The 27,637-nt window shown below is 47.0% G+C and overlaps 1 protein-coding gene across 1 annotated transcript in view; it reads right to left on the reverse strand.

Moving 5' to 3' along the window:
- The window catches only part of ZZEF1 (zinc finger ZZ-type and EF-hand domain containing 1), a 113,769-nt gene that overhangs the window by 28,873 nt on the left and 57,259 nt on the right, over positions 1 to 27,637 (reverse strand). Inside the window, 16 exon segments of the mRNA XM_021067699.1 lie at positions 1,874 to 2,043; positions 2,946 to 3,208; positions 4,365 to 4,530; positions 6,004 to 6,142; positions 7,797 to 7,926; positions 9,866 to 10,027; positions 11,256 to 11,375; positions 14,380 to 14,544; positions 15,465 to 15,936; positions 16,658 to 16,751; positions 19,357 to 19,436; positions 22,134 to 22,374; positions 24,073 to 24,221; positions 25,714 to 25,915; positions 26,687 to 26,768; positions 26,852 to 27,018. Of these exon segments, the coding sequence (XP_020923358.1) occupies positions 1,874 to 2,043; positions 2,946 to 3,208; positions 4,365 to 4,530; positions 6,004 to 6,142; positions 7,797 to 7,926; positions 9,866 to 10,027; positions 11,256 to 11,375; positions 14,380 to 14,544; positions 15,465 to 15,936; positions 16,658 to 16,751; positions 19,357 to 19,436; positions 22,134 to 22,374; positions 24,073 to 24,221; positions 25,714 to 25,915; positions 26,687 to 26,768; positions 26,852 to 27,018 (2,802 nt within the window).

The following is a 27,637-nucleotide window of genomic DNA, read 5'->3' on the forward strand; positions in this document are numbered from 1 at the left end:
GGGCCTAGGATTGGCTAGAAACATGCAGGAATTCAAAAACAAGGGGTTTGTACTCAGGGCACCAATGGGATATGGTCCTTCAGGCCATCGTATTGGGGATATTCAGGTTGCACCGTGGGGACAGTGCTGGCAACTGCCATTTGCTAGCTAGAGGACTAAGAGACAGAGCACCCTGGGTGCACCCAGCTGCTGATGGGAAGACGACCCAAAAGGAGTGACACTCATGCTCTGGGAGTGCCTTAGAAAAAGGCTGATTCCAGTCCCTCGCCAGGGAAAGCCTAAGATAAGCCTGAACCATCTTTGTGTATCGAAAATTAGGGAAGTGCTCAAAGAATAATGAAGACCTATCAAAACGACACAAAAGCCAGTCTGAAGGAGTTTCCACTGGCCAAACATGGGTCAATATGAGCATCAAAATAAATAAGTAAAAGATTTTAACCCATTAAAAAAAAAAACTTGTTGAGTCCATCCTGATATAAATAAATGAATAAACAGATCCACGGGTGCTGGCGTGCTGATGGGTGGCATATTATAGGATGCTAGGAGCTCACAAGAAGATACAATTATTCCGAGGCTCAAAGGTGAAGACAAGACTGCTGATTTATCCTGTCTTTGCTGATAACATTCTCTCGGCCCAGTGTAACCTGTGGGTGAGTAAAATGCTGTCTGGAGAAGGGTTTTGTAGTCAAAACAGGCTTGAAGGTTATTATGTTACCTGTTTTGTGCTGACTCTGGCTGAATGAAGCTAACAGAATTTTTAGGTTTTTGCCAGCAGTCTTTGCTTCTGTCTTCCTCTAAATGACAACAGAATCTTAGTGAACTATAACTGCCAACTGGGGACAATCCAGGACAGAGACAGAGAACAGAAATAAGAGGCAGCTCCAGGGGCAAAGCCAAGGACATACAGCCCACCTCAAGCTTTGGAGGCGACATCACCGAAGCTCTGCTGTGCTTTTCCACAGAACAATCTCTTTTTTTGGTGGGGGTGGCAGGGGGGTAAGCGGGCACACCCACGGCATGCGGAAATTCTGGGGCCAGGGACCAAATCTGCACCATGGCTGCAACCTAAGCTGCTGCTGTGACAATGCCGGGTCCTTAACCTGCTGAGCCACAAGGGAACTCCCACAGAACAATCTTTAATGTCACTGTCACAGGTTCCATCTAGACCCAGATTTTTCTTCTACGTATGTTAAGTATATGCAAACTACTATAAACTATATATGTAAATGACTATAAACTACATATGTAAACTACTGTAAACTATCTATATAAGCTACTGTAAACTATGTAAGTAAACTACTATAAACTACATAAGCAAATGACTATAAACTATATGTATAAACGACTATAAACTACACGTGTAAACCACTGTAATCTACGTAAATGACTATAAACTACAGAAGCAAACGACTGTAAACAACGTGAGTAAACGACACGTGGAAGTAGCCTGCAGCTGGTGGCACCTATTCGTTGGCTGCATATATAGGAGCCTCACATATACGGTGTCCACCAAGGGCCAGGAACCAATTCCCTTGGGGCATAATCTTGACAATCCTTATGAAAACCGCAGGAGGCAGGTAACCGGAGTAGTTAATGCTAATGAGCAACTTACTATCAACACTGTTTTAAGCACTTTATAGACAATAACTCAATGTGTGTACCTATAAATCCTCGCAACAATGCTAAGGGATAGGTATCAATTATCACTATCGTTCCATTTTACTGATGAGAAAACTGAGGTGAAGAGACGGGTGACCCGCCCAAGGTCTGACAGAGCAGGGATCTGCACCAGGCGAGCTGGGTCATGAGCCTGTGCCCTTAACCTCTCTGCTCCGTCCCTCACGTGACTGCACAGGAGAGGACCGTCACTTACGCTGCAGTGCGCAAGAGGGCCTGCGTCAGCCGGCGCTGCAGCAGCCTGCGCGGCCGCCTTCTCCCGCTGCTCCTCTGCTGTTCCAGTGGGCGCGGTGACTGGCGGGGCCTGATTTTCTGGAGGAGAGTCGCCATCAGGCAAAATACCAAGAAGAGCTAGCGCCTTAAGACCTACAAGAGAAGCAAATGAGAGAATGGTTCCAAGTTTTAAACCGAGGGTCATTTCCCGCTACATGCCACAGATCACTCTGCTACTCTCTGCAGACAGATGGCTGAGGTTCCCACAAACGAGGCCAAAGAACTCTCGATCCCAAACTGAGCGGTCCCAATCTACTCAGCTCCTGGTTTCAGGCACCAGAAGTTTCAACAGTGGGGTGTGCTTTTACCTTATTAACCACAGAGGACAAAAGATACAACAGAATCCTCTGTTTAGAAAAACACAAACATTAAAATTTTATAGTCACCCCCACACAACCAGATTCCCACAGCTCCACTGGGGCAGAGAGATAAGAAAAGAGCAGTGAAGCACTGGCACTGCCCGCCTGGTCCTTCGCCCGTCTGACCTCCCTGCCGTCCACTACCGTGGCGGGGAGTCCAGCCCTCTGAACGGAACTTAAATGTCTCTCAAGTTCGTGCACAGCGTTTTTCTCCTTGGTACCCTCAGCAAAGTCAGAGTCATCTAGATATTTTATTGGACAAACGATTTCAGTTGTAAATAGCTCTCATCTGGAACACGGTTGTACGGAAGTAGATTTGCACTCCAGGTTTTAAAAAAAGGCTGAATTCCTTCGGCAACATTACAGCTGATGGGTTCAGATACTAAATACTCCATCCACAGACATCAAGAGTTTTAATTATTAATATTTTTATATCTTTACATAAATATTTTGGAGACACTAGATGCTATTTTGATGCCAACATTTCTCTCCAATGCATCTGGGGATTTAAAATTAAGTTCCACGCCAGGGTGAGCACCTCTTGAAAACGATTTTGGCGACTGACTCTATACCGAGCACCACGTATCCCTTCTGCTGGGCTGCTCCTCAAGCAGCTGGGGGGGCTCGGTTTCGTACCTTTACCCTGGTGCGCCTTCATCAGACAGTCCCCTACGAGCTGCATGCACCGGCTCCGCAGGGCGGCGGCACTCCTGCGGGCCTGGGGAGCCAGCTTCTCGCCGTCCACATCCTCTGCGCTGGCCACGTGGGCGCTGTAGAGAGCCAGGGCGGCGAAGAGCAGCCAGGAGTAGTTGTGGATGTAGGGCTGGATGAGCCGCTGGCGGTCGCTGATCCGGATGGTCACCATCGGATGGGCAGTGATGCTGTGCGTAGGCAAGTGGCTGCAAAGGCAAGGCATTTTTAAGGCCTACCAGCCCTTTTGTGTGTCCAAGGAGAGCGGGGCCTCAGGGCACCACATGCATGGTCAGGACTGGACATCAGTTACGTCTAAGGCTGTGGTTATTGGAAGTTTCAAGATGGGTGTGGGCCCTCTCTTCAGAAAAATGAACAAACACAAACACTGCACATACCACTTCAGGATTTCACAGCCCCCAGAACACTGTCTATGGAAACCAGGCAAAGTTAGAATTCCCTACTATGAACTGTTGTAGGGGTGGTAACAGCATTTTGGTGATGTGAGAAAATGCCCAGGAGTTCCCATTGTGGCTCAGCAGAAATCTGACTAGTGTCCATGAGGACACAGGTTTGATCCCTGGCCTCACTTAGCAGGTTAAGGATCCGGTGTTGCCGTGAGCTGTGGTGCAGGTCTCAGATGCAGCTTGAATCCTGAGTTGCTGTGGCTCTGGTGTAGGCCAGCAACTGCAGCTCCAATTCAACCCCTAGCCTGGGAACCGAGTACAACCCTAAAAAGACAAAAAAAAAAAAAAAAGAAAAGAAAAGAAAGAAAGAAAACGCCCATAATTTTGAGAGATGGATACAATGTAGTAAGGAAATGATTTAAGGTCTGGAATTTGCTTTAAAATGCTTTAACAAAGGAAAAGAAAAAAAAGAATAAACTAAAGCACATATAGAAAAATCTTCCTGGAGTTCCTGTTGTGACGCAGCGGAAACGAATCCGACTAATAACCATGAGGTTATAGGTTGGAGACCCCTGGCCTCACTCAGTGGGTTAAGAATCCGGCATTGCCACGAGCTGTGGTGTAGGTCGAAGACGTGCTTGGATCCTGCATTGCTGTGGCTGTGGTGTAGGCCGGCAGCTGTAGCTCTGATTCAACCCCGAGCCTGGGAACCTCCATATGGCACAAGTGTGGCCCTAAAAAAAAAAAAGAAAAAGGAAAATCTTCCTGATTGCTGAGTCTGGATAATGGGTACATGAAGATTCATTGTACCATTGTACTACTCTCTTCACTCTACTCACTTCACTGAGGGGATGTTTGAAATTTTTTATCATGAAAGGTTTTATGTATCTATTTTTTTTAAAAAGCAAACAAACACCTGGAGAAAAGGTTACTGGACTAGAGGCCACTTGAGACATACCCATAGGAATATTTCTTGGCCGCATAGCATCCATAGCAAAGGTCAAAGTCATCACACACGTTGCAATTCATCCTCCGACCTATGATCAAACCCTGACAGTGGTCACACGTAAATTCCATGTTGACCATTTCGTGGTCATCTCCATGGCCCTCAGGCTTCACACCACCTGAAGGAAAAAGAGCAGCATGAGGCAGACTGGGCCAAAGGGCTCTTAGAAGAACTGGTTCCAAACTCAAACCAACCCCAGAAGGACTGTTCCCAAATGATCACTCAGGATGTCGGGGGCCACAGGCATCTCCTGGAGACCGAGGTGCTCTGCCCAGTGGCTCTGAGCACACGGACGATATCCTTGGCACGGAACTTGTTAGGAATGATGCCGTGGATGGACCCTCCTTTCCAGTGCAACACAGAATCCAATCAAACAGATCACTAGTTTCCACCGCAACCTCTGCCGGGAGGTACAAGTTCACCTGCCAAGTTGTGACCCCTCCTCTGACAAATATTAAGCATCAATTGGTGTATTCTTGCGGACAACCACCAAGATGTTATCAGGTGTTTCGATCTTACTTCTTCATTCTCAAATCAAGGGATGAAAAGAGACCCATAACCCCAGACCCACTGAGCGAGAAAGGTTAGTCACAAAAGGGACTGACGGCTCTGGCCACGTTCTTACTCTGAGTCCAGTGGGTCTCCAAGCCCCTCACACACCCTGCTTCGTGCTCCTTACCTCTGACCCACTTCTGTCCCCAGCCCCAGAAACCTAGTCCAGGCACCAATCCCCTTGTCTCTACTGTGACTGATTTCCTAAAGGAGCCTCTTCAACGGACAGAACCTCCTTCCTCTAGCACAGCTCGGATCATGTTAACACCCTACTTGAAAAACCTTCCCCACTGTCTGTGGACTCATGCACGTTCCTCAGCCTGGCCTCTCTGGGTCCCACCATCTGAGCCCAACCTGTTTCGATCCAACACTCAGCTGCAGACACCGGGGTGAGTCTGTCTGAGCAAAGGACAGACTATGGATGGTGACACATTCGCTGCTATTTCCTTCACATCATCCAGGTCTAACTTCCTCCAAAGACCAATTCACACTCCACCTCCTCCATAAGCTCTTCTGCAACGGTAGGCTTCCCTGCTTCTAAAGTTTTCCAGAATAATCTGTACTGCTCGTCTGTAACTCAGCATGGACACTTGTACTGGAATACACATTCTGCGAGCAGGTCCAGTCTCCTGCTAAGGCTCTCTTTGCTTCCGGGGCAGGGGCTGTGGCTTACACGACTGGGCACTCAACTGCTCACTGCTGTCGATTTGCTTTACCTCAGCACCTGCAAGCCAAGAGGATTCAAGTATTTCTGAGGTTTGCTTGTGTGTACGTACAAACACTGCATGATTCAGAAGGCCAAATAATTTCCTGAAAACTCGACTAAATGTATATCCCTTGGTGCTGAGTGTTTATCGAGGGCCTGTACCCAGCAAGACAGGAGGTGGAAGAGCCTCGGATCACAGAGCCCTGGAGCACATCACTCAGAGAATGCCACTCGGCAGCACTGGCACTGCAGAGGGGAGTTTAAAACAATGACAAGATCAGGGGAAAGAGAAATGCTTATTCCTCTTGGGTATGGCAGCGACGGGCGGTGTACCTAGGAAGCAAGTCTTGCAGAGGTCCATGTCGCTGCACTGCAGACACCGGTAGCGATGCCAGGGGGCGATCTCATCGCAGCCGTCGCAGGAGATGTCCACGTTTAACAGGTCACAGTAGCGAGCAATAAACATGTGCATCTACACGACAAAACAAGGCACAATGAACCCGCAGACGTTCAGATGTGGCCGTTCTTCCTTACTCAGCCCATCCTTGCAGAGGCACTTGAGCCATTCCACACACTGCGCTAGGCGCTAGGACGAGGACGTGAAGGGGCAAACAGAGGACGCCAGACAGCACGCTAAGGGCTTGGAGGGGCAGATGCAAGAGGCCCTGGAGGGCACAGGAAGTTGTTCAAAGGAGCTCATTCCTCAGGTGAGATCTGAGGGAGGGGCAGACAAGCATTAGCTGGGCCGGGGTAAGGGAGGTGGGCAAGCCGGGTAAAAGCAATGGCAAGTGCTCCTGGAGGCACCAAAGGGTCGAGACGAGGGCTCGTGACCTTGCTAGTAAGTCCACATGTAGGACACAGTGTGAGGGGGTGATTAAAGTTAGAAAGGCGAAACCGCAAAGTTCCTTGGATGCTAGTCTCAGGAGTCATGGATGTTTTTAAATGGAAGAGCAGTGGGATTCCGTTTGAGCCTTCTGAAAGCTGCTCTGGTCACAGAGAGAGTGGATGAGAGGGGGCAAGACTGGAGTCAGGGAGACTGGCCCCGACAGCAGCTGTACAGTAACCCCCCGACCAGCAGTTAGGGCTGGAACGAGCGGTAGGTGAGATGGGGCAAGGTGGGACGATTTGAGAGGTCCAAGGTGGCGGTGGCGAGGAACCCCAGGGACTGACTGGTCATGGGGGCCCCCCAAAAAAGGAGGGTCAGGAACAACGTCCAGATTCCTGGCTGAGGACTTGGCTGGACAAGGGTGGTAGTCACAGATACAGGAAACACTGCAAAAGAATTGTTTGCTGATGCTTTAAAAACTTTCTGGGGAGAGTAAAGGCACCGTTTCATGAGCAAATAAAATGTTCTACTGGAGAATCCCTGGAGGTTATAGCACAGGTTATATTTGTGGCGTGGAAATAAATCACCAAGTGACCCTAGAGTAATGGATCACGGCAAATGTGCCACGCCACCCTAGAGCTACAGAACGGCTCCCAAGAGAGAAAACCTGCACAGGCCAAGTGGTGTGCTCCCTCCAAGCACGACCGAGATGCCACATGAGCAAAGTAACTGGCACAGAGTAGGCACAGAAAACTAAGAAAATCAGCGCACCCGAGGCCAGCAGATGCCTGACAATATGTGGTGGGGACAGAAAAACCCCTAATGTGGAGACGGACGTGGCGGGCTACCTGAGCCTGGTGCCTTTGCACATCTGAATCCTCTAACTCTGACGCTGCGCACATCTGCCTGCTCACGGGGCGACCTTCTGATTGAACCTCGGCTTCCCACGTGCTTGCCTACAGGAATGTATGTACCAAGGACGCCAGAGTCCAGGGCCTTCAGTAATTCTACTTCTTGCCGTAAATTAATTCACTGGCACTTAATCTCTTACTGCAGCCTCATGAGCCAATTTCCTGTGAATCTAATTCTACGGGAGGGAGCCACTGCCTGAGTGCGGTCAAGTCAGAATTGAGGGCCCCTCAGTTTAATGCCCAGGCTCGGTGACAGCCCACTCACTAAGGTACTGACTGCCACCTGGAGCCCTCTCGGGGGAAAGCCTGCTGGCACCGCCCCCCCCCCCGACTCTCCTCGCCAAACTCCTCGCAGATCACTTCAGATGACTCTAGTTGAGAGGTCTTACTTTCCTCTGCTTCTCTGGATCTTCCTGGGCTATTTTTTCATACCAGGCCTCAAACATGCCATCCTGACACTCATCCATCCATTCTGAATTCTGCTTGGCATCAGCAAGCTCATCTTCTTCACTCCATTGGCTGAAAGAAGGACATAAAGAGAGAAAAGCATGCCTCTCCCATAATCAAGGAAAGTGCTTGTTAGCAGACTCTGGGTCCTATGGGTCCAACACATGGGGCACTTTTACTTCTAAGAGGAAGATGCCAATTTGGTTTTCAAAGCCCAGGGATTTGCAAGATGTTAGATAAATACATACCAATGAAAAGAGAGAAGCCCCTTCCAAAGCAGACTACAACGGGCGAGGAATTAGAGCTTGAAAGGTTATACCTACCGGGCATGATGCCATTCATCAGCCACTTTTGGTGAATCTACTATGTGCCAGGCACTGGAGCCAAATAAAATGATTGGAAAAAAAAAAAGGTCCAATTTGGACACACCATAGTAGTAGCAGCATGAGAAGGGAGTCAGGAGACCCTGGGGCTTTGGCTCTCCTGCCAGCTGCGGAAAGACCTGGACACAGCACTCAGCACTGGTCCTCGGTTTCCCCGTTTCTAATAGATAGTCTTGGGGTCTCCTTTTAGATGTAATGTTATAGATTTCCAAAATTACACGTTGCAGTTTGTTTCGGCAACCAGAATTTTAATACAAAAGTCTCTACCCGACAGCAAATGCAAAATATCTACCAACCAACAAATACACATTTGTTCATTTGTGTGTTTCAACAAACTGACTTCAGGCCTGCTCTCACTTGGCTTTGGACCACTGCTAAGGGGACTGGTGGGAAAGGTCCAGTCCCTGTTCCCAAGGACGAGACCGTGTAGGTGCAAGTGAAGCTTGAAATAAGGAACTGACTGGCAGCTTACATTCTGCCTCCTTTTCCCAGAGTATCTCTTCAGTGAGAGTGAAAATTGATGTTGACTCAGTTTATTTCCTCCTAATTTTCTCCTCTTTTCTCTTCCTACATCCTCTCCTTTTTCTACAGACATGAATGGTTAATGGATAAGTGAACCTCAGCAGGGTGGAGACACTCATTAAAAGTGGAAAGAAGGAGTTCCCATCGTGGCACAGCAGAAACGAATCTGACTAGGAACCATGAGGTTGCAGGTTCAATCTCTGGCCTCGTCCAGTGGGTTAAGGATCCGGTGTTGCCGTGAGCTGTGGCGTAGGTCACAGATGTGGCTCGGATCCTGCATTGCTGTGGCTGTGGTGTAGGCCAGCAGTTGTAGCTCCGATTCAACCCCTAGCCTGGGAACTTCCATATGCTGCGGGTATGGCCCTAAAAGGACAAAAGACAAAAAAAAAAAAAAAAAAAAAAAAAAAAAAAGTGGAAAGAAAAGAAAAAACTCTGCATAATATTTTTTCTCATACCTTAAGTCCTCATAATATGCAAGAGTTTTTTTGTTTTGTTTTGTTTGTCTTTTTAGGGCCACAGCAACTCAGAATCCGAGCTGCATCTTCACCCTACGCCACAGCTCACGGCAACGCCGGATACTCAACCACTGAGCAAGGCCAGGAATCGAACCTGCGTCCTCATGTATCCTAGTGAGGTTCCTTACTGCTGAGCCACCATGAGAACTCCATAATGTGCAAGAGGTTAATAAAGTGGCTAAAAGCACACACATGTATAACAAAAATATGGAAAAGGATTTTCCATTTCAACTGCCGTAGGAGGATCCAAAAGTGAGGAGGATGCTTGTGCTGAGTTCACACCACCACCACCGACAACCGCGACACACCACTGTGCCCCGACGCCGTGCTGAACACTAAGAAAGAGAACGCATTTATTCTGCACAGCAATCCTATGAGGCAGGTACTGTGACAACCCACCGTTCTAAAGATGAGGAAACTGAGGCACAAAGGAGTTTAAAAAGTTGCCCAAGGTCGTCCAGCCAGTATGTGGCAAAGGCAGGGTATTCCACAGAGGGTCTCGGCCCAGGGCCAGCTCTGAGCCCCTGGAGCGCGATCCCTGTTCTGCACGGTCTACTTCAGCAACTGCGGAGCACGGGGCTGGGTTCTTACCTGATCACACTGTCGTGGACACTTATGTTTTCTTGTGACATGTTCATGAGGAGATCTGGTAACTGAATGTCCACGAAGAAGGCAAGATCACTGGGCTCCCAGCCCATGTCCAAAAGATGAAGCAGGGCCGTCTGGACACAGGACAAGGCAGGCAACAAGGACCTGAAGAAGCCACGAAGTGAAAGTTACCAAAGCTGCCCATCACCAAAGGAGACGACAGAAACAGTCAGAGACCTGGTGTGTCTGTCAGTGGAAAGAGGAAGGGAACGCCAGGTTCTTGTTTGAGTTTCTTTTCTTTTTTTTTGTTTTTTTTGCCATTTCTTGGGCTGCTCCCTCAGCATATGGAGGTTCCCAGGCTAGGGGTTGAATTGGAGCTGTAGCCGCCGGCCTACATCAGAGCCACAGCAACACGGGATCCGAGCCACGTCTGCAACCTACACCAGGGCTCACGGCAACGCCGGATCGTTAACCCACTGAGCAAGGGCAGGGACTGAACCCGCAACCTCATGGTTCCTAGTCGGATTCGTTAACCACGGCGCCACGACGGGAACTCCTCGTTTGAGTTTCTTGTAATCGCCTTTCAAATTTCTCAGACTCCATACAAACCCTCTTCCAAGGACAGCTTAAGCAAAAGAGTACTGAAAGCATAAAGAAGCATGCCTCCGTCTGGACTATCACAGGGGACATTTCATGGTAAAGTAAAAATCACCTCTGATACGTAACAAGGTCAAGGCCAGCCCCTATTAACCCAGGTTATGCCACTTAGATATAGAAAAGAACCAGTTGTGTCCAAACCACTTACCATAGAGGAGAATGGGGAATGGCTTTACATTCAAGGTCTCTAATTTGTTTTTTAGGGCTGCATCCATGGCAAATGAAGGTTCCCAGGTTAGGGGCTGAATCAGAGCTGCAGCTGCCAGCCTACACCACAGCCACAGCAATGCAGGATCCGAGCCACATCTGTGACTTACGCCACAGCTCACGGCAATGCTGGATCCTTTAACCCACTGAATGAGGCCAGGGATCGAACCTGCATCTTCATGGGTACTAGTCGGGTTCATTACTGCTGGAGCCGCAACGGGAACTCATACATTCAAGTTTTTAAAACTGCACATAATACATCAAAAACTGAAAATAACAGGTTACGGATTCTTAGATGACCCAAGACCCATCCCTCCTTTAACTGTGTATACCATATAGAGAAAAGGCTGAAATAAAATCTATTAATAAGTTAACATCTAGCAATTAGCTCTGGATGGTAAGATTAGGGGGTTATTTTTATTTTACTCTTTGTGTCTTTCTGAATTTTCAACATTGGAAGTGTATTTCTTTAAAAATCAGAAGAAAAAAGAAATAATTTTTCTCTAGAAATTGTAAAATTATCCCGTACCTGTCATTTAGGCTACCGAATCCTTTAACAGCTTTGACCAAAAACAGAACAAATTGATAGTAAGTGTCTCGAATTTCTTTGTGTAGATCTGCACCACAGCCCTCCAAGTGTCCAAAATAACTAGAAGCAGAAGAAATCATTGATCACTTAATTGCCAAAACATCATTTACTTAATAATCAATTTGCCTTACATGAAAAGAGCAGAGGAGAAGCAAGCTAATGAAGTGTCACTGAAACTAAAGTAAATAAAAATCAAGTAATTTCAGAAAGTAACGGCATGTGAGCCATGGGCCTGGATTAAGAGGGCTGCTTCCCAGGAGTATGGAGGTGATGATGATTCATCCTTCCTTGTTAACAGAAAAACTACCCTTCCCACCACTACCTGAGTGCCTGGCACTGTGAAGTATTCTTCACTCATCACCCCATTTAACACTCTCTACCCGGTCACGCCCGTCCCTCTAGCTCCCATCACTGATGACTTCAGCACCAAGCTCGGTACCGTTTCTACCTTGATCCTTGTTACCTTGGCAACCCCAACATCCACGGGAATGATGCCCCGTTCCCTGTCCCTGAATTCTCTGCCATCTTCGCCTCCAGTGGTCTTCTCCTCCATCTCCTTTGCCGTCCCAGTCTGATGGTCACTTCCCTGACCTTGTCACCATAGTAACTGTATTGCCTCTGAAATCCTGACTTCGGAGCATCCCATTCCGACCATGACTTCTCATCCTGCTCACCTGCTCTGGGACTCTCGCAACAGCCTCCTCAATCCCGACAAGCCCCAACCCAGGACACGCCTCACGTTCACCATCTCCTACTCCCGCTGTGCTCTCTCTTCGCCCTGTACTCAGCTTTCATTGGACGGCCCATTACCACAATCACACCCTCCCAACCTTTGCTGCTTTCTCCCCCCACGTGCTTGCCTGAGAAACAGAATGCCTACATCAAAACCGTGAAACGTGGCTGCAGCAAACACCACACAACCAAGCTGACTAGCATCACTTTAAATTCACAACCATCATTCTCAAATAAGCACTCAAAATTGTCAGGCAATCAGACTGGCTGTCACAATTTTCAAACCTCCCTGCCTTTCCTTAAACTACCACTGCTTCTACCTAAACTTTCACTTAGAGCTATATTTTAAAAACAGAAATGATCCCACAGGAATACCTCTGTCTCTGCACCACCAAATCTACCAACCAACTTGCATGCTACTGAGTCTCCTGCTACCACGGTCGCCCTGACTCTGCCAAAGGCCGACTACTCTACGTAGGCCGTTGCTACCGCCTCCGGTCCCTCTCTTCCCGCATCGAGTCTTCCTCATTAGCGACTCACTCCCACCCGCACGCGGTACACTCTACCTCTTCAAAGCCCTCAGTGGAGCCCACATCCCCTGCAATCATTACCCTAATTCCTCTGCTCCCCTTCGAGGCCAAATTTCCTGAAATAACTTCTAGTCTCCCTCTTCATTTCATTACCCCCATTCTCTTCTCAACTCAGTCCAAGGGGGCTTGCAGCCCATGGCCCCAGTAAGACTGCCATCAAATCCAGTGTGTTCTTAGCTTGTTTCGCCTCTCACATCAGCATCTGACACAACTGACCATTCCTATGTTTTGAGATACGGTCTTCTCCTGGCGGCAATGGCAACTCCTGCCCGCTGGTTTTTGTTCTTGATGGCCACTCCCTGATCTCCTCAGCTGCCTGCTCTTCCTCTGCTTGACTTCAACTAAACAAAGAAGTGCCCCTAAGGGTCGGTCCTGGGCCCCCTCTTGTTCATCTCTCTGCACACTTTCCAGAAGGTCTCACCCTGGCCTCATGGCTTTTATATACCATCTATATGCTGACAACATCCAAAGTCTATCCCTAGTCCTGGTTTCTTTCAAGCACTTTAGGCTCTTCTGTCAATTTTCTTGATATATTTACTTAGGTATGAAAGAAGCAGTTCAAACGTGGCCAAAACAAAACTTCTGATTATTGCCCTCATCTGTTTCTTCCATACTCTTCCCTCAGTATCACCATCCACCCAGCTGCTCAAGCCAAATCCTAGGGGTTTCTTTCCCCAGGATTCCTTGTTTCACCCTCTGCATCGAATCCATCAGTAAGTCCTGACAATTCTACCTCCAAGATATATCCAGAATCTCACCATCTCCAGTGCTATTTTTCCTGGTTCAAACCTGGACTTCTGCTACAGCTTCCTAACTGCTTTCTTCCTTCTGGTCTTTTTCACATAGTAGCCAAAAGTATCTTTGGTAAATATATGTCACAGTGTGTTCCTCTTGGGCTTCAATTCCTCCGAAGACTTCCCATCTACAGCTCGGTATGAAATCCAAACACCTTAAATTGCATCCTACGAAGCTTTACATGATATGAGCCTACTACTCGGGCCTCATCTCCTCCTATCTGGCTCACTCAGGCACACTGGCTTTCTTTCTGCTCCTTGGGCCAACCCCCCACCCTAGGGTCTGTGTGCTGCTCCTCCTGTCTTTAGGGCTCCCACCCCTGAAGTCAGCTGCTCAGTCATCTCTTGGTTCTGTGTCATCTCCTCGGCCTGCCTTCCCCAACCACACAAATTAGGTTACTCTGTATGAAATCACCATACATCAACATTGCCGCTATGTGTACACACACATATAATTTTTTTCTTGGTCTGTCTCTCCAAAACAGAATATAAGCTCCACTAGAACAAGGGTCTTGTCTGCCCGTCCCCTGGGAAAACCAGACCACCTAGAACAGCGGCTGCCACAGTCAACACTCAGAAAATATTTACTGAGAGGTTGTTGAAACAATCTTGTGAGGTACTTATTAGATTTATGTCATTACTGTAGATGAGCGTCAAATTGAGCTCGCAGCTTCCAGGAGCCAAATGAGGGGTATGGGTACACAGGGAACATCATCCTCATTTGACAGTAAGAGAAAGCTGATAAACTCACCCAGAAGAATAAACACGTTCCATTATTTACTTACTACAAGTCTTTTTCTAAGGAGAAATGGTATTAGAATAAATTGTCCCAAACCGAAAATCTGCATCCTACAAGGAAAGGGTCGAGTCCTTCATCCGAGAAGACAACTAGGATTTCTTTACAACGACCTCGCGTGGCTTCCTTGCAGACCTGTGCTTTGGACTTACTTGGTAAAGTCTTTCTGGCAGGTCAGAAGTTCCAGCAGGAAGAGTATGTACGGCGGGTGGAAGCAGTGAGGCTGCCCGAGGGACTCGGAGCAACACTGGGCGATCCTCAGGACCTCGAGGATGCTGCAGGCCTGGGCCTTCCTCAGGGAAAGAACCTTGACAACACTGGAGACAGAACTCAAGTCAGGAACACCCAGAAACCTCTCGAGCTGGGGCAGAGAGAGAACAGACCCCCGCCCAGGTTCTGGTGCCATATCAATAAAAATACCACTGCGAAGTATTCAGGAAGGATTTCGATAACTGTTTGCTGCTTTTAGTCACTACTCAGCAGCATTCCAAATCAGTCCACTGGCCACAAGCCCCTCAACTCACATGAAACAATTAATTAATGAAAAAGGAAGTTTGTCTCTGTGGTCAACCAGGACCAAGAGGACAGGGAAGCCAAGCAGGCGAAACGTCTAGGAATGTAGGCCCTTTGACAAGTCAGAAAATATCAACTCCTAAATTTCTCAAGGGATGAATATAAGACAAACTTATTTTGGTGGCTACCAAAAGAAATAGTTCTTTTCTAGGGAGTTCCCGTCGTGGCGCAGTGATTAACGAACCCGACTAGGAACCATGAGGTTGAGGGTTCGATCCCTGGCCTTGCTCAGTGGGTTAAGGATCCGGCGCTGCTGTGAGCTGTGGTGTAGGTTGCAGACGCGGCTCGGATCCCGTGTTGCTGTGGCTCTGGCGTAGGCCGGGTGGCTACAAGTCTAATGATTAGACCCCTAGCCTGGGCACCTCCATATGCTGCAGGAGCGGCCCTAGAAAAGGCAAAAAGACAAAAAAAAAAAAAAAAAGAAAAAAGAAATAGTTCTTTTTTAGCCAACCAGTACATTACAAAGATACAATTTCCGTATCATGTACAACCCTCAAGTGAAAGAAATACTTCTTTAAAAGGGAAAAAAAAAAAATCAAAAACTGTCTCCTGACCATTCTAAGAGAGACCTTGATCTGTCCCGCAAGCATTATTTGCTCATTTCTGAGATGAACGTCAAGGCCCTGACGAGGCGGGGCACCGGGCGCCTGGAGCGCGCGCTCACCTCTCGGGCGAGAGCGCCTGGTCTTTGACGAAGTCCATGACGTCCCGCAGCACCGGGTACCGCTCCTTCACTGCGGGCGCCGGCCGGGCCTCCTCCATCGAGCGGAAGGAGAGCAGCCGCAGCCGCCCGCGGGTGAAGGGAGGCCGCCGGGTCGGGGTGGAAGGGGACGAGGGCTCTTCGGCTGTGGCAGAGGACACGTCCGCCGCAGGAGGGCCACTGCTGGGCGGCGGCGGCAGCTGGACCCCCAAGCCAGGACTCCTGTCTCCCGCGGCCGGGGGCGCTGCTTCGGTGGGGGAGCCGGAGGCTTGGAAATGCTCTCCGGCCACAGAGCCCGTCCTCTGGCGCCGGTCCCGTGGCTGCTGCAGGTGATCCGTCTCATCTGCAGTCACCAGCGTGTCGCAGCTCTCCTTTGAACTTGCACCGATGGGCAAAAATTTTAGTAACAGAAGACTCTTCTGAATACACTCCTTCGCTAAAAGCAAAAGGCAAGAAACATAATGAAAAAAAGTCAAAATTCAACTTGTTTTCTTCTGAAGAGGCAATAATCTATTTAAACTCTACAAGCTGGGACAAGAAATATCTCCATTAACACAGCGATATACACACCTACCGACAGAACAGAACCGAACCTTCCCTCACATCCATCAAAATCTCCCTGGCAGTATGAGCACACTTTTAAAATGTTTTATTGTAGACATTTTCAAACATACAGAGAGAGAACAGTATAAGGACCCCCCCGTGTACCCCTCACCCAGATTTAACAGCTGTCAACCCAAGGCCAGTCTTTTCTCACCCCCACCCGCTCCCCACTCCCCAGATTATTTCCATGTAGATCCCAGGCATTACATTATTTCATCTATAAAATCTGCAGTTTATTTCCCTAAAAAGTTTTAGATAATAACATAACCATGACATTTTAAAAAGTAACAGTAATTCCTTAATTTTATTACTATTTAGTATGAGCATACTTAAAAACATAACAAGACAGAGCTCAAAAAACACTTAATGCCTCCTAAAAAAATGCTCCATTTGGATCATGTTAATAAATAATTATTCCTCTCTGGCACTTCTCTATTTGTGACATGTCCTTAGAAAATACAGTTAGTGTCAACACATGCCTAGAAACTGGGTCACTGGTTTTCTGAGAAGTGAAAACAGAAGAAGCGGGGCTGGCAGCCAGAGCGGGCACTCACCCAGGCTCTCGGGGTTCGCCTCAGCAGCTTCTGACCCACGTCGGTCTTCTGCCTCGTTCCCCAGGCTCATCAGGGACTTCTGCTTCATCTCTAACTGGGGGAGGATTGGGGCCACATAATTACATTGTCCAGGCAGGAGAGCAAGGGCAGCCACAGCAAACTACTTCAAAAGCACCCCGTGCTGAGATCATGGACTTTATAGTCCTGTGTTGAGGATATTAGGACTGAGCCGTTTTTGTTTGTCCTGGAGGTAATCCAGGCATTGAAGCTTCCTAACGGTCGACCTGCAAAACTACCTTCTTTTTAACTATGTGTTATTTGGGAGAAATTTATAACCATGACCCTATTCTTTTTAAAAAAATTCTAGAACCCTGGAGTTGGAGGGGCCCTTACCTAAAGCTGACCTAGTACAAATAAAGCAAGGAGGTCTTAGAGAAGTGAAGGGTCTGGTGAGGGTCACATACCTGGTTTGCAGGCGACGCTGGACTGAAACTTGATCTCTATTCTACTCTAAAGGAGCAAGACACCTCTAAGTGATGCTGAGACTGCCAGGCAGCGAATGGTGCTCCTAGTACGCATGCAGGCCATGGTCACAGCATGCACCACGGTGCTGACAGCCCAGGCAGAAGACCGGGCGTGATGTATGGAGACCAAGGTCTTGGAGAAAAGGTTGGCATCTTGTCCAAGTGTCAGCAGTCTAGCCTGTGCTACACCAGAGGTATAATCTACAATGTGCTTTGTCGGCTGCCAAATCCTTTTTTCTTGAACTGTCTGTGGTCACTGACTTTATGAGACACTCTTTTGCTTAAATGCTACCACTAGCTTGGTTTCTCTGTCAACACGCTCCCACCATTCTGATGATGTTACCTTTGAGTTTCTTCTGAGAGATCCTGTTCATTTTGGTCTCCATCTGTCTATCCAGTTTATTCTGGGCCCCAACTATGCTCTAATCACTGTGCATTTGTACCTGGATAAACTCATATATTCTTTTTTTCCTTTTTTCTTTTTAGGGCTACAACTGCGGCATATGGAGGTTCCCAGGCTAGGGGTCAAATCGGAGCTGCAGATGCTGGCCTACACCAGAGCCACAGCCACACCAGGTCCAAACCGTGTCTGAGACCTATGCCGAAGCTGTGACCTATGCTGCAACTTGCAGCAACGCCAGATCCTTAACTCACTGAGTGAAGCCAGGGATCGAGCCCACATCCCCGTGGATACTAGTTGGGTTCTTCACCTGCTGAGCCACAAGACGAATTCCTTTTAAAAAAAACTATGGCCAAAGATGTGAAGTTGTCCTTATCTCTGCCTCGGCATGTAGATTCTTTTGCACTCACTAAATTCTACAGCTGGATGTCTCATATAACCTAGATGTCCTCATACTCATCCTGTCCCCAGCTGAACTGACCACCCCACTTCCAGATCCAAGACCATTTTTCCCATTCTGGTCAATGCTTCTACCACCCACCAAGTCACCCAAACCAGGAACCCGGAAACAGTCTTCAGCTCCACCTGCCTGTTCACACATCCATCAGTGAGACTAATTATTTTATCTCCTAAGTAGCAGAAGTCAGTCATCCCCACCTAATAACCACAACTAGTCTCCTGCCTTCAATTTTATTATCCATCCTCTACTCACTTAAGATCTTTTCTCAACTACTATACAACTTTTAAGGTGGTTGTAAATGTATATATATAAATAAAATAATAATATACAGGTACTCATCGCCACGCCTAAGTAATAAGAACAATTCTCCTGAACCTGGAGTTTATCATTTCCATGCATTTGGTTAATTTTACTAAATATCTGTGTACATAACATACACTTTATGTACGTAACATAGACATTCGGTCTGAGTGTCAGCTTTATAGAAGGAGAATCACAGCTGTGCATTCTTCCACCACGTGCTTCTGCTCCTCATCACATTTGTGAGCACCATCCATGCTGACAGATGTGGCTCTACTGCGCTCCTTTTCATCGTGCTATAGACTCACAGTAATATAACATACAATCCTGTTGCTGGTTCTACCCACGGACGTTTCGCTCCTCCGGGTGACGGCTGTCACAAACAGTGCCGCAGAACCTCTTTCCCAAACCGCAGGAAGCCCTCTCCTCGGAGAGAGGCCTCACCTCTGCCGAAAACCGTCACTGGTCGAAGAGTATCTAAAGCACTGCTTTCCCTCCTAGTCTAAACGGTTAGAGTCAACGAAACCCTGCTTCCTCTGACATTCTCAACACTCACCAAATCACGACTTCAAGGGTTCTCAATTATTCTTTTTTATCCATTCACATCACTAAACTTTAGTTCTTAAAAAAATTCCTGGAGTTCCTCCTGTGGCGCAGCAGAAATGAACCCAACTAGGAACCACGAGGTTGAGGGTTGGATCCCTGGCCTTGCTCAGTGCGTTAAGGATCTAGCGTTGCTGTGAGCTGTGGTGTAAGCTGCAGATGTGGCTTGGATCTGGCACTGCTGTGGCTGTGGTGTAGGTCAGCAGCTATAGCTCCCATTCAACTCCTAGCCTGGGAACCTCCATATGCTGTGGGTATGGCCCTAAGAAGCCAAAAAAAAAAAGAAAAAAAAAAAAAAAGAAAAAAAATTCCTGAAGTTTTATTTTTGAGGAGACAGCTACTTATCTTAATTCCATGATATCATAGTAAAAATTCAAAAAATATAGAAATAGCATGCAAAGGAAAATCTTACCATCCATATTCGAATCCCATCTGCCAAGGAATACACCTGTGCAAACTCCTCACTCAGGGCTGTCTTGCCCCCACTATTTACTGGGGAAAGGAGAGGTGACATTCAGTTAACACAATTCACTGCTGCAACACTAAGCATAAATTCACTTCTAAATCTCCGCACAGAAAGTCTTCCCCTGACACTCACACAGTGAGAGTGGCAGGAGAGGACCCGGAGAGGGGGTGGTGGGGGGGAAATGATCAATTAAACCACAAATAGCTGAAAGGGGTTCTCTGTGTTACTTCAAACTAACTTTTTTCACATGAATATCTAAAAATGGATATACTGTTAAAGTGAGTAAAACATTAAAAGTAAAATATTGAACATATTATAAGCAAAATAAAAATTATTAAAAGTGAGTAAAAAATAATTATAAACATGGAAAAAAGTTCATGGTACGTATATAAAGTAAAAAAGGTTAGTTATGAAACAGTATTTACAGGGTGGCTGAAACAGCTCAGTCTGGGTGGGGATTAGACTGAAGCAGTATATGCAAAATTATCAAAGAGTTTACATGGTACAGACATGGTTTTACACAGTAAAAACACATATAAACATACCCAAATAAAAGGCCAGGTAGATACAAAGAAAAATGTTAACAGAGGTATTCCTGAAGTGGTGAGATGATAGCTGATAATTACTGTAAGCTTTTCTGTACTTTGTAAGCTTCTACATGAATGGGTGTTATTATTATTATCTTGTCTTTTTGTCTTTTTAGGGCTGCACCCACAGCATATGGAGGTCCCAGGCGAGGCGTCAAATCACAGCTATAGCTGCCAGGCTACACCACAGCCACCGCAACACCAGATCCAAACCTCGTCTGTGACCTACACCACAGCTCACAGCAACGCCAGATCTGAGCTATGTCTGCAACCTATACCACAGCTCACGGCAACGCCGAATCCTTAACCCATTGAGTGAGACCAGGAATCAAACCTGCAACCTCATGGATACTAGCTGGCTTTGTTAACCACTGAGCCACAATGGGAACTCCCGTATTATTTTTATAATTGGAGAAGTAACAAAAACATTTTGTTTTGTTTAAAGAAAGCTCTATGAGGCCGGCCCCTTTTCTTCATCTAAAATCTAAAGGCTAATATACTGGAACAGAGTGATGCTCTCTGTTGAGCCAGTGCAAATGCAATGAATTTTCTTAATACCTAGAATGTGCCAGGCTCTACACCTGGCACTGAGAAAAACAAACAGGGTCCCTCCTCGAGCGGCTTAGTCTAGTTGAAAAACTCCTTCCATATGTTTCTAACCTAAAAGAGTGACAGTTTTAGACAAAGATTGGCAAATTAGCTACACAAGGCCAGCTCCCCAAGTAGTTCAGTTCTGAAGAACCCATCGACAGCCCCTTAGCGGCAGGGACGGAAAGAACTGTGACCAACTGTGCCTCCTTCAAAGCATCAGTGGTAGGTATTCTAGAAACAACCTGTATTTGGCAAAATATTTCTAGTCGTCACATCTGATCGTGCGTTTTGCAGAGACAAAGGGGTATGTGATATGCAAACATGATTTGCAAAAACAAGGGGGGAGCTTTCCCTGAGCCAGAAACCTTCTGTTTCTCAGCTTTTAACTCATAAGTGTTGGATCCCTCCCTTGAAAGTTCCCACAGGTAACAAAGATTGTCCAGTTCTCTTACTACAATTTGATTATGAAAACATATCGTGAATTTTTTTTTTTTTCCGAAACCATACAGGGCAGCTTGCCCTTCATCAGAGATACACTCTTCCATGTGACAGCTGTTTCCTTCAATCACTCACGCTTCAGTGTCGTTTTACTTATCTGAGCAGCTTCTTAAAGGAACTATTAACAGCTGAGGGAGGAATTGAGATGTTTTACATCGGGAAATAAATTCTGCAATATGAGACACAAAGGACTCAGCAATAAAGGTGGCAGTGATCATAGCATCCATAATTACAACAACAGTAACAGTCGATTAACTAGTCTAAGGAAGGAAGCACTTCTTTCATCTGTGCGTGGAAAGAACACACACCCTGCCAGAGGGCTTGGGACAGCCCACACCTCGTCTTTACCCTGCGTTTGAAATGCTTTTCTTCACGAGATGATGAGTAGGGAGAGATCGTCCCTCTTTGTGGGCCCCGTTAGGCTGCAGGCTACATTTATAGTAAATCCACAGACGTGGTATCCCTGGGGCACGTGAGGAAAAGAAATGGCAAGGAGCAGGCTCTCAACAAAGGAAGCCAGCAGCTCAGGATACAAAGAGGCTGTAAGTCTAAAGAGAAGTTCACACCTACATTTTCTTCCTCGGTTATCCGCACATTCAATTACCTAAACGTCCCAGGTTTTAACTGGAATTTCTTAGCATGTTAGAGCGAATCAACGCTGAGCTTTGCAGATAAGCTCACTACGGTGCAGAAAGGTTATCTGATTAACCTGAAGCTGCACGACTTCTAGTGTGCGAGCTGGGAATACAACCCAAGGGAAGGTTTCCTTCCATTAAACTTCTCGGGAGTTTTCCATGAGAATTCTAGATAGAGAAAAATCACCTGCTAATTAGGAAACTCAAGGCTACTTGCTATGTATTACACTCTGCTAACTATAAATTGGTCACGAATCTTTTGACTGGCAAAGGAGAAATGACAAGATGAAGTTTACAGTTGTGGAAATGTGTTTATGGTCCAAAATACTTAGCAGTGTTCGCTTAAGATAGGCTTTCTTAAAACTTAGCAATTGGCCTTCAGATCAAAAACATTCCCTGTAATATAAGTTACCATATTTTTGCAGCTTCTCATATAAGTCTGGAGTGCGATACACCAGAGCAGCAAAGGTGGCGTTCACAGCTTGATCAATAGTGGAACCAGCAACTATATCTGTCTTTGGGGCCTGTTTTCTACATGCCTGTATGAATCCTTTGAAAAGTTCTGAATATGGCCCACAGAAGTTCTGGGCAGGATCTGACTGTGCAAAGTCAAGAAGAAATTGGTGGCAGGGATCATCGGGGATGTTCTTAACCTGTGAACAACAACAACAACAACAAACATCAACATGTTTAACACATTCATTCAAAAAAGAGAGTTGACTGAACGCCTACGAGGCCAAAGCAGAAGGCTACAGCACAGAGCATCCTCTCAGGACATCTAACACTACTGGCAGGAGATCAGACAGATACAGGGGTTAAAAAAAAAAAAAAAAAAAAAAAAGGAAAGATAAATAACACGTTAAAAGCATTCAAACTACCACTACCATAAAGCAAAAGATTATCAAGTGCCAAATGCCTAGAAGGGACACCCAGTGCTGAGAGTTCACAGGAGAGGGCTACTGGCCGGTTAACGTGATTAAGGAAAGCCTCCTGGAGGGGATGGGCTTTGGACGGGACCCTGAAGACGGGGCAGGTTTGGTCCTGAGGAACACAACCATTAGCAGAGAGTCAGTGGGGAGACTGACCTGGCCTGAAGTCTCAGCTGGGGAGTGGTGGGAACTAGAGTCAGAGAGGTAAGGTGAAAGGAGACTGCGAGGGCCTTGACTGTCACACTGAGGAGTTTAGACTTCACCCTGTGGGCAACGGGGAGCCATTAATGGTGCTTGGCAGTGGAATGACAAGATAATGCAGTGATTAAAAAAAAAAAAAAAAAAAAAAAAAAAACCTTGGTAGGTACCAATGTAATAATGCAAGTGCAAGATGAGGGCCTGGATAAAGATGGAGGCAGAGGACATGGAAAGAGATGAACACCTCAAAGAGGAATCCACAGGGCTGGCAGCTCGTGGGACAGGAAAGGTGAGAAGAAGGTGGGAATAAAGGTGACACTCGGGAGTAGTGGCTCAATGTCTGGGAAAACAATAATGACAATAGGAGTGAGCAGTCTGGGGAGCCACCCTGGTTTTACACTTCTGAGTTAAAGGGAGTTAGAACGTGGAAATGCGAACACCTCACGGAAAGAGGCGGACACGTGACTGGAGCCTGGGAAAAGAACCAGGACTGGAAACTGATTATTTAGGAAGCACACACACAGAGGTGACAGCAGAAGACGGGAGACAGGATACGGTCTTGGTGGGTGGCAGGAAAGGGGGGAGAGCCTGAAAGAAGCCAACTCTTCAGAAAAGGAGGAAGAAGAACGACGGAGGCAGACGGAGTGGGTAGACAGAAGAGAAGCCAGCGGACTGCGGTGGAGTAAGAGAAGGGTGGGTCTGACGGAGCAGAGACGCTGAGGAAGAGGGCCTGGACCAGCAATCAGCCACTGAAGAGCACGGGGTGGCGGGAGGTGGGAGGAAGGGAGGAAGAGCAGGAGAGCAGAGAGAAGGACGAAGAGATGACGGAGAGACAGCGGGCAAACTCATTTGGCTTTTGAGTATTATGAGCCTAAGTATCGGGCTGCTGTCCCGTGGAGAACAAAAAGTACAGCACGAGTCTCCCTCTAGAGTGTGACTCAGCGGGCACTGGAAACGGACCTGATTTGTTTAATGACTCCCCCAAGAGAGACTGACTGAGCTCCTGCGCTATTTCACTGCGGAGCCAGTCATTCAATACGGGTGAGCACTTGCCATGCTGGCGCTTATGGCCCAAACGAACAAGGGGTAGTAGCTTCCGCCCTCAAAGGACTAACAGCTTCACAGGGGTGATGAGATATAAACACAAATGTTTATAATCTAAAGTGATAAAATACTAGTAAACATTTCCCACTCCAAATACAAAGACAAGAGAAGAGTAAATACCTCCTTATTATCCTGGTGTGGGTGAGTGGGCCAGCTTGCTTCTAATCCCAACTCTGGACGTATTTGGTGCCTGAAGACAGGTTTCCACAAGGGAGAGTTGAGGACTAATGCCATTTTTGCCTGAGGTATCGCCACGTTACTTCCTAACTCTGGAAAGAGAAACAGGCTTACAAGAATTCCGTTCTTTCCTTAACACACTCAGAGTCTTTGCACTGATGAAGAAAGGATTAAAAAAACTTGGGCATTAAGTCGGAGCGGGAAGTCATACCCATTCAGCAGAACAAAACTGTGAAACACAGAGCCTGATGGACCTAAACCATCAGGCAGTCCTGAAATGCTGCCATTCTGTACGACAGCTTCAGTTCCAGGTCCCTCTGAAATGACTAACTTGTGTAGTAAGTTGAAAACAGAATGGGAGTCGCCTCCAAGGCGGTAACAGGAGACCATTTAGAAATGTTTAATTATGGAGACACGGTCACAATTTGTAAACTTCAGTTTGTAAAGTATAAATAAATAACACACTACAAATGATGATACTAAAATACCTGCCACAGATGTGTTTATGAAGAGCCAAAGAAAAAACACAAGGTGGAAGTAGATTAAAATGTTAATAACGGTTCTCTCTGGGGATTAGGATTAATAATGGTTTTTCTTCTTGGCTTTTTTTTCACTATGTAACTTTTCTATGATATTTTACTTTTAAAATGAGAAAAACTTAAAAAAAAAAAAAAACTATATAGGAGTTGTCGTCGTGGCTCAGTGGAAACGAATCTGACTGGTATCCGTGAGGTTTCGGGTTCCACTCCTGGCCTCACTCAGTGGGGTTACAGATCCGGCGTTGCCATGAGCTGTGGTGTAGGAGGCAGATGCAGCTTGGACCTCATATTGCTGTGGCTCTGGCGTAGACCGGTGGCTACAGCTCTGATTCAACCCCTAGCCTGGGCACCTCCATATGCCGAAGGTGTGACCCTAAAAAGCCAAAAAAAAAAAAAAAAAAAGAAAGAAAGAAAGAAAAAATCTCTTCAAGGCAAAATCCATGTTCACTTATTTTACACGTATTCACATAATTAAAGAGTATACAAATAATTTATTCTATATTTCTGCCTTCTGGTTAGAATATACCAAAATTCACTCACAAAAAAATGGTGACAATACTGCCAAAAGCCAGCTCCCTCCCCCACCTCCTCCATAGTGTCCTTCGAAATATGTCCCCATGACTGAGTCAAGAAACTTTATGAAAACAGCATCAAGTGTATATTTGATTCTGGTTTGGTTTAAAGGAAACTGAAAGCAAATGGGTTTCTTTCCTTTTTAGGGCCAAACCCACAGCACGTGGAGGTCAGGGTCGAATCAGAGCTGCAGCCGCCGGCCACACCACAGCCACAGTGACATGGGATTCAAGCGCATCTGCGACCTACACCAGAGCTCACAGCAAGACCGGATCCTTCACCCACTGAGTGAGGCCAGGGATCAAACACATCCTTAGGGACACTAGTCAGATGTGTTTCCGCTGAGCCACGACGGGAACTCCCGAAAGGGCGTAGTATCAATTCCCTTGCACTGCAATTATGTGAAGCGGGTCGCCCCCTTGCTCTTCAGTGTGGCTGGAGCAAGACGGGGAGGGACAGCACGTGGACTTACGATGCACAGACTTGAGGGCCATGCACTGGGAAGCGAGGCGGCCCATCAGCCGGGAAACAAGGAGTTGCAAATCCAACCCCCAAGACACAGCAACATCAGGCAGGCCGTAGGCAGTGACCGTGAATTTGTAGCCCCACTCATTGTTACTGCTGTCGGAGTGAAAGAGAAACTGCAGCCGGGGACCAGCCTTGAAGGTCACTTTCTGGAGACAAACAAAGAGGTCAAGTGGTCGAACCGACTGGAGAAGGCAGCACTCCAGCAACAAGCATGTTCTTCACGACTCGAAAAACCTACATTTAAAATTGGCCTATAGTCTCACCATTATATCTTACACCCCCACCAAAACTACTAAAGAACTGGACAGTGGAGTGACTGAAACAGAAAATTCACAACAGCACCTTATAAAGAAGTAAACTTGGAAACTGCTGGTCAGTTTTCTAAACCTCAGACACTGCCCTGCCCACTACCTACTCAGCCAGGGACTGCGCTGCTCCTTGGCCCCCAACGGTGACGCAGCGCTTACCTTCCCAGCCAGAGCCGCACAGCCCAAACTGTGAGGGGGACCCTGGCTCTCCCCGTCGTGGGCGAGGCTGCTTGGACCCATCAGTGCCTCCGTGCTAAGGATGACGATTCCCTGTCTACTCTGGACAATGTGATACAAACCAGGGTGGCGAAGAACCAGACAGTAAATTATTAGACTTTCTGGGCCACACAGTTCTCTCCGGCAACGACTCAACCCTGCCTCTGCCGTGCCCACGAAGCTACAGGTGAAACAAACAATTGGGCACGGCTGTGTCCTCTAGAAACTTTATTTATGAAACAGGTGCTGAACTCTGATATAAACCCTTCCTTTTACAAAAGTATGATATAAATCCTTCCTTCAAAGACCACATCTCTGTCCTCCTGAGGTTATAACAAAAGGAGAACTGATGCAGAAGTAGGCATTGCCTGGGTCTCTGGGACAACCACTCACCTTGGGCCATTTATCAGTGCCAACTTTTGTGTCATAGCGTGTCTTCCCACCTCTGGCATCAGTGAATTCCAGATAGTCATACCTGTGAAAGCATAATCTCTATCACTTTCCTTCTCTCGTTTTTGATCCATCACTGCTTGGGGAAAAAAGAATGGTGAGTCGTACCTTTTTTCAGTTTCACATCTCTCATCAAATTCCACCTCAAAATAGGTTGCCCCGGGGCTAACAAAGACAGACACCTCGTGGCAATTATTTTCATAGTTGTGGGCAGACTCCTTGGTCCATGTATGCAACACCACAGGACGTTCCTGTTGCCAAGTCTCAACATCCAGCTATGCAGAAAAAGGAGTCAAGAAAGGTTTTCATCACTCTCCGTGCAGCCACCTGCAGGAAACTGTCCTCTGTGTCAGCCCAGACGGCAGCCACTGACATCCCTACACAAGCTCATCGACATAGACTGATCAACATTCGTTTATTCAGCAGAGGAGACACGGGGTCTGCACTGCACTAGCTTTTTTTTTTTTTTTTTTTTTTAGGGCCACACTTGCGGCATACAGAGGTTCCCAGGCTAGGGGTCTAATTGCAGCTGTAGCCGCCAGCCTATGCCAGAGCCACAGCAACATGGGATCCGAGCCGCATCTGCGACCTACACCACAGCTTACGGGAACACCGGATCCTTAACCCCCTGAGCAAGGCCAGGGATCAAACCCTTGTCCTCATGGATGCTAGTCGGGTTTGCTAACCACTGAACTATGATGGGAACTCCCTGCATTAGCTTTTATTTTCTCACCATGACAGAACCACTTCTTACAAAACCAGTACCTACATGAATATCCCGTGGAGTATCAAGATCTTACACCCACATTTAGGACACTGGCAGATCTGAGCCCATCCTCTCTTCTCCCTCTCTTTTTTTTTTCAATCTTTGCTTTTTTGTCTTTAAAATAGGCT

The sequence above is a fragment of the Sus scrofa genome, chromosome 12 (assembly GCF_000003025.6).
Source record: "Sus scrofa isolate TJ Tabasco breed Duroc chromosome 12, Sscrofa11.1, whole genome shotgun sequence".
Taxonomy (NCBI): domain Eukaryota; kingdom Metazoa; phylum Chordata; class Mammalia; order Artiodactyla; family Suidae; genus Sus; species Sus scrofa.